Below are 15,836 nucleotides of genomic sequence, written 5' to 3' on the forward strand. Positions count from 1 at the left end.
AGGCTCCACAACCGTGGGCATGGACTGCTGCCAATTGCTGGAAAGCTAACGGCTGGTGAACTTGAGAACTGTTAGGACTGACTCTTATAATAATAAACGCAGCACCGACTCTGGTGTTATTACTAAGGCTGTCAAAGTTAACCCCACTATTTTTTTAAACTCACGATTAACTTAAAAAAATAATAATAATCATTTTTGTTACTTTCTGACTCAAAGTGTGTGTGTGTGTGTGTGTGTGTGTGTGTGTGTGTGTGTGTGTGTGTGTGTGTGTGTGTGTGTGAGATAGAGAGAGAGAGAGGGGGGGGTGAGAGAGATGAGGAAGGTGCAAGAGAGAAAGAGAGCTGGGAGAGTGTGTGTGAGAGAGAGAGAGAGGGGGGGGACGGAATTGTGAGTCCTCAGCCCTTGTGTGGGTGAATGTAACAAGTTCCTAACGTTTTCTTTCCCCTATTATTTCATGCACACTTTATTCATGGTTATAAATTATTATTTTCTTTTAAGTTATTTTGTGCATCACTCTGTTTTGAATTTGATGCAAATTTGCAATGGGTCATCCTTTTGTGTTAAATGGCTGCATAAAGCAGGCATTTGTTGACTCATGTTGATAAGAGTATTAAAACTTTAAAAAAAAATAGATTTGCGATTAATCGCGAGTTAACTATGGACAATCATGCGATTAATCAGATTAAATATTTTAATCCATTGACAGCACTAGTTATTACGTTATGGACCATGTATACTATCATCACTATTATTATTGACTGATTGAATCATGCCATTCACTACTGCAGTGTTATCACTATTATCACTATCACCATTATTACTATGTTACATTTCTAGTCCTATTATTATCATTACATATTCTGCCTGTAACCCCCCCCCCCCCAAGCTGCTATGACATCTGAAGGGGATTAATAAAGGAACACTTGACTTGACAGTTGACACATTCAATATCTAAGTAGTTATCTCATCAGTGACAGTGAGCCAATAAGCATGTTTGTTCCAAGACATTTCTTCTGTTCAACCATCATCCAAAATGTAAACAAAGCCTCTGATTGGCTCACACAGCACACGCAACGCACATAACTCAGAGAAGTAAGGAATAGAGAAAAAAAATAGTACAATTTATAACCGGTATTAGCACCGGTATCGAAAAATGTCAAACAATACCCAGCCCTACATCTAAGTGTACTAGCTATTCTAATTTTTTGTATCTACTTTTTCTCCTCCTTTTTTCTGTGATTTTTTCTCCCCATCCCAATTTACCTCTCGTGCCAATTCTCCCTCCCCTGTCCTGATCGTTGCTCGCATATGCCCCCCACTGGCCGGTTGTAGGGAGGATAGAAGCCTTGCATCACATGTCCCCTCCGATACATGTGGAGGCAGCCTGTCACATCTTTTCACCTGCCAGCGTGGACTCTCATTTGGTGAGGAGTAACGTGTAGGAGGCTCACACTGCCCCTGCCATTTTCCTGACTTTGCTGTGCAGGCGCCCCAACCGACCTGTAGGAGTCGCTGTTCACAACGACCAGACTACCACCCTTCGACTTCCCACCCGCTAACTCTGCCAATTGAGTTAGTATGACGGCCGGCCCAAGCCGGAGGCAACGGCGACAGCCGGATTCGAACCCGGTGTCTCTTGCGTTGGTGACGAGTGCAATGTCCGCTGCGCCACCCAGCCGCCAGCTATTCTCATTCTTATTCTGTATTCACATTATAAATAATGAGTCAGATATTTTAAATAAGCCACTGTTACATTTTTAAACATATTAAATGCTTATCCTCACTAGAATACTGCTTTGTCGACAGACGAGGACAATTATAATCATTTTCCGACCGACACTGCATTTTCCATACTTTGTACGTCTTCCGGTTGGAAAGAGCAGACAGTAATAGATGACAGGACTCAGTGTTTTGAGTATTTCACGGCTCATTAGGATCACTTCTGCTGGTGTAGTAATCACCAATAGTTCTGTCTCTTCCTGTGACCCTTTGTTGTAATAAAAAAGCCAACTAATCATTATTCTCCCCTCTGTAGTTAAACATTAGTTTGGTGTACATGTAGTACATGTAGGCGACACAGTGGTCACACACAGCTCTGGTCTTTTGGGTGGACAGTCTGCGTTGTGTGAACACTTCAATCAGACATATTGAAAATAAAAGCCTTTGGGATATAAGTAAAAAGAAAAAAAAGTGGTTGGAATATCCCTCTTTTTAGAGGATCTTCGGGAGAGTGAAAGATTCACAACTCAGCCCAGAGGTTCTGAGGGCGATGGCCTCGTCTCGCAGGCCCGGGAGGTACAGGGTGGAGAGGGACGTGTTGGATGAGGAGAGGCTGGAGGAGGTGGCTCAGAGGATGAGCTATTCCGACGCTCACCCCTCTCTCACTGAACGCCTCAAAGACTCCCTGAGGTAAGGAGACAATCGCGTGTCTTGATCGCCTGTGAAGTTTAGATGATTTTGATCTACATAGACCTGAGTCGACTTACACATCACACAAGCACACTGCAGCTCATATATACCTCATATTGTATAAGTTTGTATAGATAGAATATATGTTGTGTATTATGTTTAGTTCTATAGTTTAGTTTATAGATTATGTATACAGTTAGTATAGCATAGTTTGTATAGATGGAATATACGTTGTGTATTATGTTTAGTTTAGTTTTATAGTTTTAGTTTATAGTTTATAGCTTATTTAGTTTATAGTTATAGTTTACAGTATATTTATAGTTAAAGCTTATAGTTATAGTTTGTATAGATAGAATATACGTTGTGTACTATGTTTACAAATCTACTACGATTGTATGTACATTTAAAAAGCTGTGACAATAAAATAATCTGAATCTGAAATCTGAATCTGACCTGGGCCATTAACCTACGGGTTGCTTCCCATACAGTAGCTTAACACTGGCTTAAGGAAGGCGACTGACACTACAAGAGTCACAAGTGCTGTTGTCTGATCTTATCTTTAATTGATCTGGGATTGATCGTTCCTCTGTGAAAGTATGTTTTGAAGCACATATATGCAAATAAATACATGGACAATGTTTCTCCAAGTCTTGTTTTGCTTCACCTACTGTATGTCTCCTTGTGCCCAAAATCTCTCACAAGATGTACAGTACCCAGGCTGAAGAGAACTGTACTGGGCAGTTTGCCTGTACTATACTGGCTGCCCAAATACTCTGTGTGGGAATACGGCATGCCGGACCTCATCTCTGGTATCAGTGTGGGCATAATGCACCTACCACAAGGTAACAACTGTCCTGAATGGTCAACTATATATATATATGGGGGTGACAGTGGCTCAGTAGGTAGAGCGGTCGTCTGGTAATCGGAAGGTTCCAGGTTTGATTCCTGCTCCTCCCAGGCAGCATGTTGAAGTGTCCTTGGCACCTTGCATGGTTGCCTCCGTTGTCGGTGTGTGAATGTGAGAGTGAATGTGAGGAACAAACTCATAAAGCGCTTTGGATAAAAGCTGCTATATAAATGCACCATTTAGCATTTACCGTGTATATACAGTATATACAAATTCTTACAGCTCAGGATATGATTTAAAAGCTTTAGCAAGCATTATCATGCATGGACAAATTCAAGAAATGGTTTAAGGAAAATAAATCATTAAATGTGGAAAAAAAACAAAGTTTATGATCTTTAGTAAGAGAAAAAAGAGGAAAATGTTGTATTGTCAATAGATGGAGTTAATATTGAAAGGGTTACATAACTGTGTTTTTTGGGAGTATTGCTCGACGAAGGTTTGACCTGGAAACCTCATATTGCACACGTAAGGAAAAAAAATTCTAAGAGTATTTTGATTGTGAATAAAGTTAAAGATAACAAAGCAATGCGAACATTGTACTGTGCACTCATATTGCCTTATCTTAATTACTGTGTGGAAGTATGGGGTAACAAGAGTAATATAAAACCACTGTATCTCCTACAGAAGAGAGCTATTAGGATTATTTGTAAAGCAGACTATCGAGAACACACTAACATATTATTTATTAATTCTGGATTATTGAAATTGCAAGAGCTAGTTAAGTTACAGACATTAGTAGTTATGCACAAGGCCAAAAGTAAAGCATTACCAGCCAATCTACAAAACAGGTTTGTCCTCATATCACAAAATGGAGAGCATAGAAGGGAAGGTCATTTTAAACATCAGTGTGCACGGACAACCCTGAAACAGATGTGTATATCAGTGGTGGGAGTCAAACTCTGGAATTCTCTTTATAATGAGTTGAAGTATACTGTACAAATATTTTCCAACTAAAAAAGACTTTTAAAGACAGAACAATGAGAACATATGAACAGCAGGTATACATTTCTCTGTATCTGATTTTTTTTTCTTTCTTTTTTTTCATGCATCTGAGGCTACGTTTAGACGGAGAGAGTCTGAACAGAAACCGCAAAAGTCGTCTTGCGGTCTCACTTTTAATTTTGCGTTTAGACTAGCGTTTTGGGATGGAATTCTGCGTGCATACGAGGCTGTAACGACTCGAGACGACGGAGCCCCGCTGTCACACGATTGGCGCATATGTCACATGACGTGCTGTGAAGACCCGCCCTACTCTGCCTCTGATTCGCAGACTGTGGGTGGGGGAATGTGATTGGACCAAAGCAGAGTCACTCACAGACAGTGGGTCCAGTCACTAATAGTTGTGATAGCCGCGGGACAGATTCTTGTGTATTTAAAAGTACTGCCAATGTAGCCTTCAGGTGATCGCCATGGATAGAATCAGACATGCTTTGTTTACGCTTCTAGGCTACTGGCGCATGTCTGTGATGTAAGCAGTACGCGCGACGAGAGCCTTGACAACCCTTTCGTCATCGTTTTATGCGGTTTGACAGTTTAGATGAGAGCGCGAAGGTTTATCGTTTCTAGGAATTCCACCCTGGAAGGTGGTCTCACTTTTTTACGGTTTCACCCCGTAAAAACGCTGTTTCCGTATACGAAAGGCACATCCGAATTTTTTTTTTGCGGATTCACCTGCTAGCGTTTCCGTCTAAACAGGGCCTGAGGCTCGTGACGCAGTTTTTTTTTGTTTGTTTGTTTATTGGTAGCTAGCAATATTATTATTATTATTGTTATATTACTGTTATTATTGTTATTATTATTCATGGTCATATTATCAATGGGTCTCATTCCCGAACGTATTTACGACCAAAAATGTCCTCTTAGGCAGATTTCTGCCCATTTAAGACATATTAGGGCTGGTAGCGCGATTCCCCAAATTTTCCTGAGATTGGATTTGAGCGTGGCTGAGAACAGATTTAAGAGTGCTGAGGAGCACACTTATGATTGATTGACTAATTGAAAATGTTATTAACTTGACAGACTGTGTTCTCATAGTGATTCCTTCATGTCAACGCTACAGGCCTCCTTGGAATTAATTACTTAATCATAATTAAAATAAATATGACAATATTTGTACGATAAGAAATTACGCATTTGGTGTCGGAAAAATAAATAATATGGATTCATCTGATCACAGGGCAGCTGGATTAACCATATCTGAACCAGCTATTTTGGACAAATGTATAATTACTTTAATTACTCAGATATTCAAACACAATTATGCAATTATTGTGAAATGATTGAAAATAATAATTATTTAATACCTTCTGTGGAATTTGTATTTCTTATTTGTTACATATCTGTTTTAATGATTAATTATACATTTGAAAGAATGCAGGTCAACATGCAATATATCCCATTGATTGGTATACAATGGGACAGACCTTTGTTTGATATAGCTATAAACCTGCATTCCTTCGAATATATCATTAATCAATTAAACTTATATTGAAATACACTATATAGCCTATACACCAACACTGAAATGACAGTGGATAAATAAATAAATAAGAACTAAAGCTAATCGCGTGGAAATAGACTGCATTAATATTCCATAACAAGTCTTGTGTGCGCCAGTATGGCCTACGTGTCTAATGAATGAACAGTATAGGCTTAATATATTCTAGTTACTTGCTCTGCCCTACGTACAGTATAAGTACAGTCTGTATACAGACTGTACCTATACTGTATAGGGCAGAGCATATATTGCGCTTACTCGGCATGGTGAACCCAGGTAGCAGAGTGAATACGAAGAGACGACGTGGTGACGATAACAGTGTTTACTCACAAGACAGGATACACGACGACAAACACAGGTAACATTTAGACAATGAACCAGCAAGTCTCTGCTGGTCCAGACACTTGATATACAAACACTAATTAGAGACAAAAGGTAATTACAAACAGGACACAGGTGTGGTAGACAAAACTAACAGAACACAGAGCACAGACATAGAGCACAAGGGGAAAACAATAACAATAGAACAAACTGAGACCAACAGACTAAAACACCTTTACAAAACACAGACAGGGGAACACAAATCTAACACAATGGAAACAACAATGACAACATAGACAATGAACATAACAAACATAAATGGCAGATGATAATGTTAATTAGGTGTGTGAGCTGATGCCAGATCTGCCACATCTGGCTCAGCCCACCGGTTGCCAATGTTGTGTTGTGAAGGGTATTGATGGGGGCTATACAGTACAGCGCGTGCGCGCGTGTGTGTGCGCGCGCTGCGGCAGGTGCCCGAGCTGTACTATATATGATGACAATACAATTAATCTAATTTCGATGGGTCGTAAAACGCTTCCGCGTCCATTTTCACATGGCTGCATCATTAGTTACCTTATAAGGAGCTCTGGAGGCGTTGTTTTGTATGCAAATGACCTAGACGGGAACACGCGTTCATGTTTGAGACATGGTGCCATTCCCCAACGCAGATATCACAGCTGTGATTGTTTGAGACACTTAAGACATATTACCAGCGTGTGGAGGACTCAGAGTGAACTTGTCATTGATTCTGTCTCAGTCGGTTCCAAGATAAGTCTTCCAAGAGAACTCTTTGGAAAATATTGGGGAATGAGACCCATTATTATTATTATTATTATTATTATTATTATTATTATTATTATTATTATTATTATTATTATTATTATTATTATTATTATTATTATTATTATTATTATTATTATTATTATTATTATTATTATTATTATTATTATTATTATTATTATTATTATTATTATTATTATTATTATTATTATTATTATTATTATTATTATTATTATTATTATTATTATTATTATTATTATTATTATTATTATTATTATTATTATTATTATTATTATTATTATTATTATTATTATTATTATTATTATTATTATTATTATTATTATTATTATTATTATTATTATTATTATTATTATTATTATTATTATTATTATTATTATTATTATTATTATTATTATTATTATTATTATTATTATTATTATTATTATTATTATTATTATTATTATTATTATTATTATTATTATTATTATTATTATTATTATTATTATCATAGTTATGGTAATGATTATTATTATATTATTATTATGTGGTATGAAGCTGTAAGGTGCACTTGAGCTGACCATTATGTTAAAATAATTATGAAGTTTGGAAGGGGGCAGGAAACATAAGTTTTCTTCATCCTGCTCCTTTTCGGCCATGGGTGTATATCATGTTAAAAAAAAAGATGTTGGAGATATTGTGCAAAGATGAACTGTACCCCCATGTACGAAAGAAAGAAGAAAGAAGAAGAAAGTATATGGTGAAGTACTATCATTTATACTACCGCTTGAGGAGGAGAGGTATTCTGCTATTAAACCTAGATGAGTAAAGCTTTGTGAAACTGTTTCTGTGGGAGGCTACAGCAACTAGACCTCTTACCTTGATTCTGCAGGCATGGCATACGCTCTGTTGGCCTCCTTACCACCCGTATTTGGACTCTACACATCTCTCTATCCAGCATTAGTCTATTTCTTCTTTGGGACGTCCCGCCATATTTCCATAGGTAAGTCGATAGAAATGGTAGTGTACCAGTGGTACAAGACCCCCCTGGGTTTACATGTATTCAGTTCAATTCATTTAATCTCGATGGATCATTGAGAGAAAGCTCTCGTTTACAATGATGTCGAGAAAATCACACAATATAAAAAGTTAAACAATGAGAAGAGAGTAATTAAACGAATTATAATAGTACAATTTAAAATCATTTGAAACTGCAGACTGTGACAGAATTATTGGTGATCAAAGATCTAAACTGAACAATTTATACCAGTGTGTTGAGTTTCAGAGTGTATTGTTAGATGTTCCATGTGTTGAGTTTCAGAGTGGATTGTAAGATGTTCCATGTGTTGAGTTTCAGAGTGGATTGTAAGATGTTCCATGTGTTGAGTTTCAGAGTGGATTGTTAGATGTTCCATGTGTTGAGTTTCAGAGTGGATTGTAAGATGTTCCATGTGTTGAGTTTCAGAGTGGATTGTTAGATGTTCCATGTGTTGAGTTTCAGAGTGGATTGTTAGATGTTCCATGTGTTGAGTTTCAGAGTGGATTGTAAGATGTTCCATGTGTTGAGTTTCAGAGTGGATTGTTAAATGTTCCATGTGTTGAGTTTCAGAGTGGATTGTTAAATGTTCCATGTGTTGAGTTTCAGAGTGGATTGTTAGATGTTCCATGTGTTGAGTTTCAGAGTGGATTGTTAGATGTTCCATGTGTTGAGTTTCAGAGTGGATTGTTAGATGTTCCATGTGTTGAGTTTCAGAGTGGATTGTAAGATATTCCATGTGTTGAGTTTCAGAGTGGATTGTTAGATGTTCTATGTGTTGAGTTTCAGAGTGGATTGTAAGATATTCCATGTGTTGAGTTTCAGAGTGGATTGTTAAATGTTCCATGTGTTGAGTTTCAGAGTGGATTGTTAAATGTTCCATGTGTTGAGTTTCAGAGTGGATTGTTAAATGTTCCATGTGTTAACTTAGGTTCCTGAAGTACAAGCCAGTCACTGGAACCAGTATATGGTAAAGATCAATGACCAGTTCAACAGTGTGGAGATATAAGATGGAAGATCACCAGTAATGGCCTTGTATAAATGTGTATGTGTATGTATGTATGTGTGTGTGGGTGTGTATGTGTACTGTATGTGTGTGTGTATGTATGTGTATGTATTTGCGTGTGTGTACTGTATGTGTGTGTATGTGTATATGTGTGTTTGTGTGTGTATGTGTGTGTGTGTACTGTATGTGTATGTGTGTGCGTGTGTGTACTGTATGTGTATGTGTGTGTGTATGTGTGTGTATAAGTGTGTGTGTATAAGTGTGTGTGTGTGTGTGTGTGTGGGTGTGTGTGCGTGTGTGTGTGTATATATCTGTATGCGTGTGTGTGTGTGTGTGTGTGTGTATGCGTGTGTGTGTGTGTGTGTTGCTCAGGTACATTCGCGGTGCTGAGCATCATGGTGGGCAGTGTGACAGAGAGGCTCGCTCCGGACGCAGCCTTCCTCATCGTGAACGGGACCAACCTCACTGCCGAGGTGGACGTAGCTGCCAGGGACTCATACAGGGTGCAGGTGGCTGCTGCTACCACCGTGCTGGGGGGTCTCATCCAGGTCGGACCTCATCCCACATCAATACATCATCACTACTGCTACAACCACGGACCAAAATAAAGGTGTTCACGAATGTGTGTTTGAACAGGTGGTCCTGGGTCTGCTGAAGTTTGGCTTTGTGGGAACCTACCTGTCTGAGCCACTGGTGCGGGCCTACACCACAGCCGCTGCCGCCCACGCCGTGGTGGCACAGCTGAAGTACATCTTTGGAGTGTCACCAACGCGTCACAGTGGGCCGATGTCACTGGTGTATGTGAGTACCGTCACCAGGGACGACTGTGGCTCAGGAGGTAATTGGAAGGTTCCCGGTTCGATTCCCACTCCTCCCGGGCAGCGTGTCGAAGTGTCCTTGAGTAAGACACTTAACCCCTAATTGCTCCCGATGAGCAGGTTGGCACCTTGCATGGTTGCCGCTACCGTCAGTGTGTGAATGTGTGAGTGAATGGGTGAATGTCAGGCACAAAATTGTAAAGTGCTTTGGATAAAAGCGCTATATAAATGCACCATTTACCATCAAGTATTTTGTACTGATTCCTACCCTTTTTAACAGTGTAGTGCTTGTCTGCACTGTCTTTATGCTCGCGTTGTCCTTTCAAGCACAGTTTGGGCCAGTTATGCTGAACTGGACAAAATACAGCTACAGTTCAGATTGATGACTGTGAACGGTACCAGTGCCGTTACCCACTTGCTATGTGCTTTTACTGCCTTTCCTTTCCCCTCAGACCCTTGTGGACGTCTGTTCCCTGCTTCCCAAGACCCACCTCCCCACCCTGCTGGTCAGCGCCGTGTCCATGGTGTTCCTCATCGCGGCTAAAGAGCTCAACTCCTTCCTCAGCCCCAAGCTACCAGTGCCCATCCCGGTGGAACTCATCACCGTCAGTCTACATCTCTCTCTCTCTCTCTCTATCTCTCTCTCTCTCTCTCTCTCTCTCTCTCTCTCTCTCTCTCTCTCTCTCTCTCTCTCTCTCTCTCCTTGAGTAAAAGTACTTTCCCACCCTGTGCAAAGCACCTCATACTCATAGCCCTGCAATGTCACTCATTCACTCACTCACTCACTCACTCACTCACTCACTCACTCACTCACTCACTCACTCACTCACTCACTCACTCACTCACCGTTAGCCACTCAGCCCACTTCTATTCATGTTGAGAGAATCTGCCTCGATGCTTTGCATCTATGACACACCTCTTGTGTACCATCTGGTGCACTGGAAGACAGTGGACACAGTGGAATAAAAAATAGAACAAGCTGAATCAGGGGTCTGGCCACTCAGTGTATTTCTGCTAGACACAGCAGAAAATGAAGCATTTTCAACTAATCATTAGGCACACTAGTGATATATGATTGACCAGATTTTACCATAAGTTTAGTGATTCAAGTGTGTTGAAGAGTAGTGTAGAGGTTCAAATCCCAGTGTCAGCAGTACCTGTGTTCAGTCGTCCCTATGAACACAGTTGGGCCATGGGGGTATGAGTCCTGATCGTTGCAACAGCAACTCCTACTGGTCAGTCTGGGCACCTGTTCAGTGGGGAGGTGATCTGGGGGAGTGAACCCCCTCGCTGTTGGTTGAAAAGAAGTGGCTGGCAACTCCACATGTATCAGAGGAGGCACTTGGTAGTCTACACCCTCCCCAGACCGACAGTAGGGCAGCATGTGGTATATCTACACCCTCCACAGAACGACAGTAGGGCAGCATGTGGTAGTCTACACCCTCCCCAGACTGACAGTAGGGCAGCATGTGGTAGTCTACACCCTCCCCAGACCGACAGTAGGGCAGCATGTGGTAGTCTACACCCTCTCCAGTCCAGACCGACAGTAGGGCAGCATGTGGTAGTCTACACCCTCCCCAGACCGACAGTAGGGCAGCATGTCGTAGTCTACACCCTCCACAGACCGACAGTAGGGCAGCATGTGGTAGTCTACACCCTCCCCAGACCGACAGTAGGGCAGCATGTGGTAGTCTACACCCTCCCCAGACCGACAGTAGGTCAGCATGTGGTAGTCTACACCCTCCCCAGACCGACAGTAGGGCAGCATGTGGTAGTCTACACCCTCCCCAGACCGACAGTAGGGCAGCATGTGGTAGTCTACACCCTCCCCAGACCGACAGTAGGACAGCATGTGGTAGTCTACACCCTCCCCAGACTGACAGTAGGGCAGCATGTGGTAGTCTACACCCTCCCCAGACCGACAGTAGGGTAGCATGTGGTAGTCTACACCCTACCCAGACTGACAGTAGGGCAGCATGTGGTAGTCTACACCCTCCCCAGACCGACAGTAGGGCAGCATGTGGTAGTCTACACCCTCCCCAGACCGACAGTAGGGCAGCATGTGGTAGTCTACACCCTCCCCAGACTGACAGTAGGGCAGCATGTGGTAGTCTACACCCTACCCAGACCGACAGTAGGGCAGCATGTCGTAGTCTACACCCTCCCCAGACCAACAGTAGGGCAGCATGTGGATTGTGGTAGTCTACACCCTACCCAGACCGACAGTAGGGCAGCATGTCATAGTCTACACCAGGGGTGGCCAACCAGTCAGAGACTAAGAGCCACAAAAAAATGACTGTGGTACCACAAAGAGCCACACCATATACCAGCGTTTCTCAACCTTTTTTTTCAGTCACGGCACCCTTCATGTGTTTATAGGTCTCACCCTCTGGCCTCTGAAGTTGCTAATGTCTTTTTTATTTGGGCCTCACAGGGTTAAAAGTACCCTGTGAGACCCACGGTTGCAAAATTACAAAATCACTTTTAGCCATTTAAAAAAATAATGTTTATTTAAAAAATGTGAAAGGGGAACTATTTTACTATTTCTTTCACTATTTGGGCACTTTTACACAATTCCTGTGAGTCTATGGAACACCTAGGTTCTTTTCAAAAAAAATGCATTGTTTTGTATTTCTAATCAAGTACTAAAAACCGCATTTTTCTACCTCAAGATCTTAAGCCGTTTTGAGGCTGGGCTCCAACCACTGTGTGGCCTGGTGCCAACTGCCACATCAACTGCCACATTATTATGCAGCTGAGAAATCTCTGACATCACAGATATGCACATTTTCAGATGACTCAGTTCAGTGAGGGTGAATATTGTGAGAGGAGAATTGGAAGAATTCGCCAATATGAGAATTAGAGACATATATCCTATTAATATAAGTCCACATAGCTAAGAAACAATGGTAAACACTGAAAAAAGCCATTTATAAGATAGTTCCCCTTTAAGCACATGTATAGTCAATTGGTCCTGTTGTTCAGCCTCACAATGCTATTTGATAGTAAATGTGTTTATATGTCCCACCCTCTGGCCTCTGAAGTTGCTAATTTCTTTTTAATTTGGGCCTCACAGGGTTAACCTCTTAAGCCCGAGATATACAGTAAAAGTGTATATTTTCAGCATTATGTTTGTTTACCAATTATTTTAACTGTTATTAGTGAAATATAAGATTATAGAAATCTCAGGGCATTGAGTCGGAAACCGGCGCATATTGACAGGAGGAAGTGGCACAGCCAAAAGTGAGTGTAGTCTTTTGAAGGAAGAGACTCAGGTCTTTCAAATTTCGAAAAACTACCCTACCCAGCTCACACCAGCCCCTGTCAATCATCTGACTTCTGGATTTACTTTTTAATTTCTCTTATTTTTTGGGATTATCTCCCACAAACCTGAACGTTATTGCCATAAAACAGAACGCAGTTCGTTTCTCTACCTTTCTGTGAACGTCTTGCAAAAAACGGTGTTGCAATATGATGAAAAATGGTGGAGAAATTTACATTATAAAAAAGATGGCAGAATTCAGTACTGTATCTACAAAACCTTCTGTTTAATCATCTTCCCTTTATTCATTTGCTTAGATTTTTCAGGTCTGGTCAATTTTAGCATGGTGTTATTTACAGTCAAAGATTTTTTTTTTTTAAATAGAATTGATATTCTCCTTTGGTTCATTACAATTTACTCAAGCCTAGTAACAGACACACTATTTCTGACACTGATCCATATATGTCCCTAGATTCAGATACCAAGAACATGCAAATGGACAATTTAAAAAAAAATTGTAAATGTTTATTCTACGTCCTTATTGAATGAGTGACATAAAAAAAAAAAAAAAAAAAAAAAATTTATTTTTTTTTTATTTTTTTTTATGGATGGAAGAGCCGCACATTGACGGGCAAAGAGCCGCATGCGGCTCGCGAGCCGTGGGTTGGCCACCCCTGGTCTACACCCTCCCCAGACCGACAGTAGGGCAGCATGTGGTAGTCTACACCCTACCCAGACCGACAGTAGGGCAGCATGTGGTAGTCTACACCCTACCCAGACCGACAGTAGGGCAGCATGTGGTAGTCTACACCCTCCCCAGACTGACAGTAGGGCAGCATGTGGTAGTCTACACCCTCCACAGACCGACAGTAGGGCAGCATGTAGTAGTCTAGACCCTCTGCAGAACAACAGTAGGGCAGCATGTGGTAGTTGACCCTCCCCAGACCAACAGTAGGGCAGCATGTGGTAGTCTAGACCCTCCACAGACCGACAGTAGGGCAGCATGTGGTAGTCTACACCCTCCACAGACCGACAGTAGGGCAGCATGTCGTAGTCTACACCCTCCCCAGACCGACAGTAGGGCATCATGTGGTAGTCTACACCCTACCCAGACCGACAGTAGGGCAGCATGTCATAGTCTACACCCTCCCCAGACCGACAGTAGGGCAGCATGTGGTAGTCTACACCCTCCCCAGACCGACAGTAGGGCAGCATGTAGTAGTCTAGACCCTCTGCAGAACAACAGTAGGGCAGCATGTGCTAGTCTACACCCTCCCCAGACCGACAGTAGGGCAGCATGTGGTAGTCTAGACCCTCCCCAGACCGACAGTAGGGCAGCATGTGGTAGTCTACACCCTCTGCAGAACGACAGTAGGGCAGCATGTGGTAGTCTACACCCTCCCCAGACCGACAGTAGGGCAGCATGTGGTAGTCTACACCCTACCCAGACCGACAGTAGGCCAGCATGTGGTAGTCTACACCCTCTGCAGAACGACAGTAGGGCAGCATGTGGTAGTCTACACCCTCTGCAGAACAACAGTAGGGCAGCATGTGGTAGTCTACATCCTCCCCAGACCGACAGTAGGGCAGCATGTGGTAGTCTACATCCTCCCCAGACCGACAGTAGGGCAGCATGTGGTAGTCTACACCCTGCCCAGACCGACAGTAAGGCAGCGCAGTGACCAGGAATGGAATTGGTATAACGACTAAATTGGGGGATGGGAGAAAAAGGTAGAAAGGCAAAAATGTATAATAATAAAATAAAATAAAATGTTAATGTGTGTGTGCACGTGCATATAATGTTTTTTTTCTGTGACTAGATTGCAGCAGCCACACTGATATCATCCTATACTCACTTGAACAGCAACTACACTATTTCTGTAGTGGGGAACATTCCAAGTGGGTAAGTAAACGTCTGGTGAACTGTGGTTGGTTGGTTGGTTGGTTGGTTTGGCACTTCCTTCATGAACAATCCTTCTTCCTTCTTTACCTATCCACCAGTCTAAGTCCGCCATGTTTACCTGACGTGAGCCTGTTCGGAGAAGTTATCAGTGATGCCTTCGCCTTGGCCATCGTGGGATATGCCATATCCATTTCACTTGGAAAGACATTTGCACTAAAGCATGGCTACAAGGTGGACAGCAACCAGGTGAACCGGAACTCCCGATGTAAATGATGCTCCGATACGATACTGGACATCCGGAGAATTTCCCCAGAGACATATACATATACAGAAATGCAAACGAAGACACTCAATATTCACACAGAAAGATGTTAGATCTCTCTAATGGTGAAAAATTTATTCTATCTTAACTTAATATTGTATTTGTCCAGAGACCTTAAATTAATGGTCTGAATCTATACTGTTCAGTAAAAGTACCTACAAACAATGACATGACTATGGCCAACACCACCCAACACCACCCAACACCACCCAACACACACACATTCCTTCCTGTTTCTACCTGTTCCATCTCTGTCCTGCTGAAGGAGCTGGTGGCGCTGGGTCTCAGTAACGCTGTGGGAGGCTTCTTCCAGTGCTACTCTGTTTGCTCCTCCATGTCCCGCAGTCTTGTCCAGGAGACTACTGGAGGAAAAACACAGGTGAGAGGAACCAGGGACACACTGAACCACAGTCAGGCGGTACCACGGTCAGGCAGGCAGTACCACGGTCAGGCAGTACCACGGTCAGGCAGGCAGTACCACGGTCAGGCAGTACCACGGTCAGGCAGGCAGTACCACAGTCAGGCAGGCAGTACCACAGTCAGGCAGGCAGTACCACGGTCAGGCAGTACCACGG

General features: G+C 42.0%; 1 protein-coding gene across 1 annotated transcript in view; it reads left to right on the top strand.

Moving 5' to 3' along the window:
• Window positions 1-2,269: 2,269 nt before the first annotated feature.
• The window catches only part of slc26a6l1 (solute carrier family 26 member 6, like 1), a gene marked incomplete at both ends in the record, with an annotated part of 31,111 nt that continues 17,544 nt past the window's right edge, over window positions 2,270-15,836 (top strand). Inside the window, 9 exons of the mRNA XM_084315774.1 lie at window positions 2,270-2,409; window positions 3,112-3,251; window positions 7,807-7,917; window positions 9,329-9,504; window positions 9,593-9,757; window positions 10,227-10,379; window positions 14,857-14,939; window positions 15,038-15,185; window positions 15,527-15,640. Of these exons, the coding sequence (XP_084171900.1) occupies window positions 2,270-2,409; window positions 3,112-3,251; window positions 7,807-7,917; window positions 9,329-9,504; window positions 9,593-9,757; window positions 10,227-10,379; window positions 14,857-14,939; window positions 15,038-15,185; window positions 15,527-15,640 (1,230 nt within the window). The remainder of the gene's footprint in view (window positions 2,410-3,111; window positions 3,252-7,806; window positions 7,918-9,328; window positions 9,505-9,592; window positions 9,758-10,226; window positions 10,380-14,856; window positions 14,940-15,037; window positions 15,186-15,526; window positions 15,641-15,836) is intronic.

The sequence above is a fragment of the Notolepis coatsorum genome (assembly GCF_963971535.1).
Source record: "Notolepis coatsorum genome assembly, chromosome: 6".
Classification (NCBI taxonomy): domain Eukaryota; kingdom Metazoa; phylum Chordata; class Actinopteri; order Aulopiformes; family Paralepididae; genus Notolepis; species Notolepis coatsorum.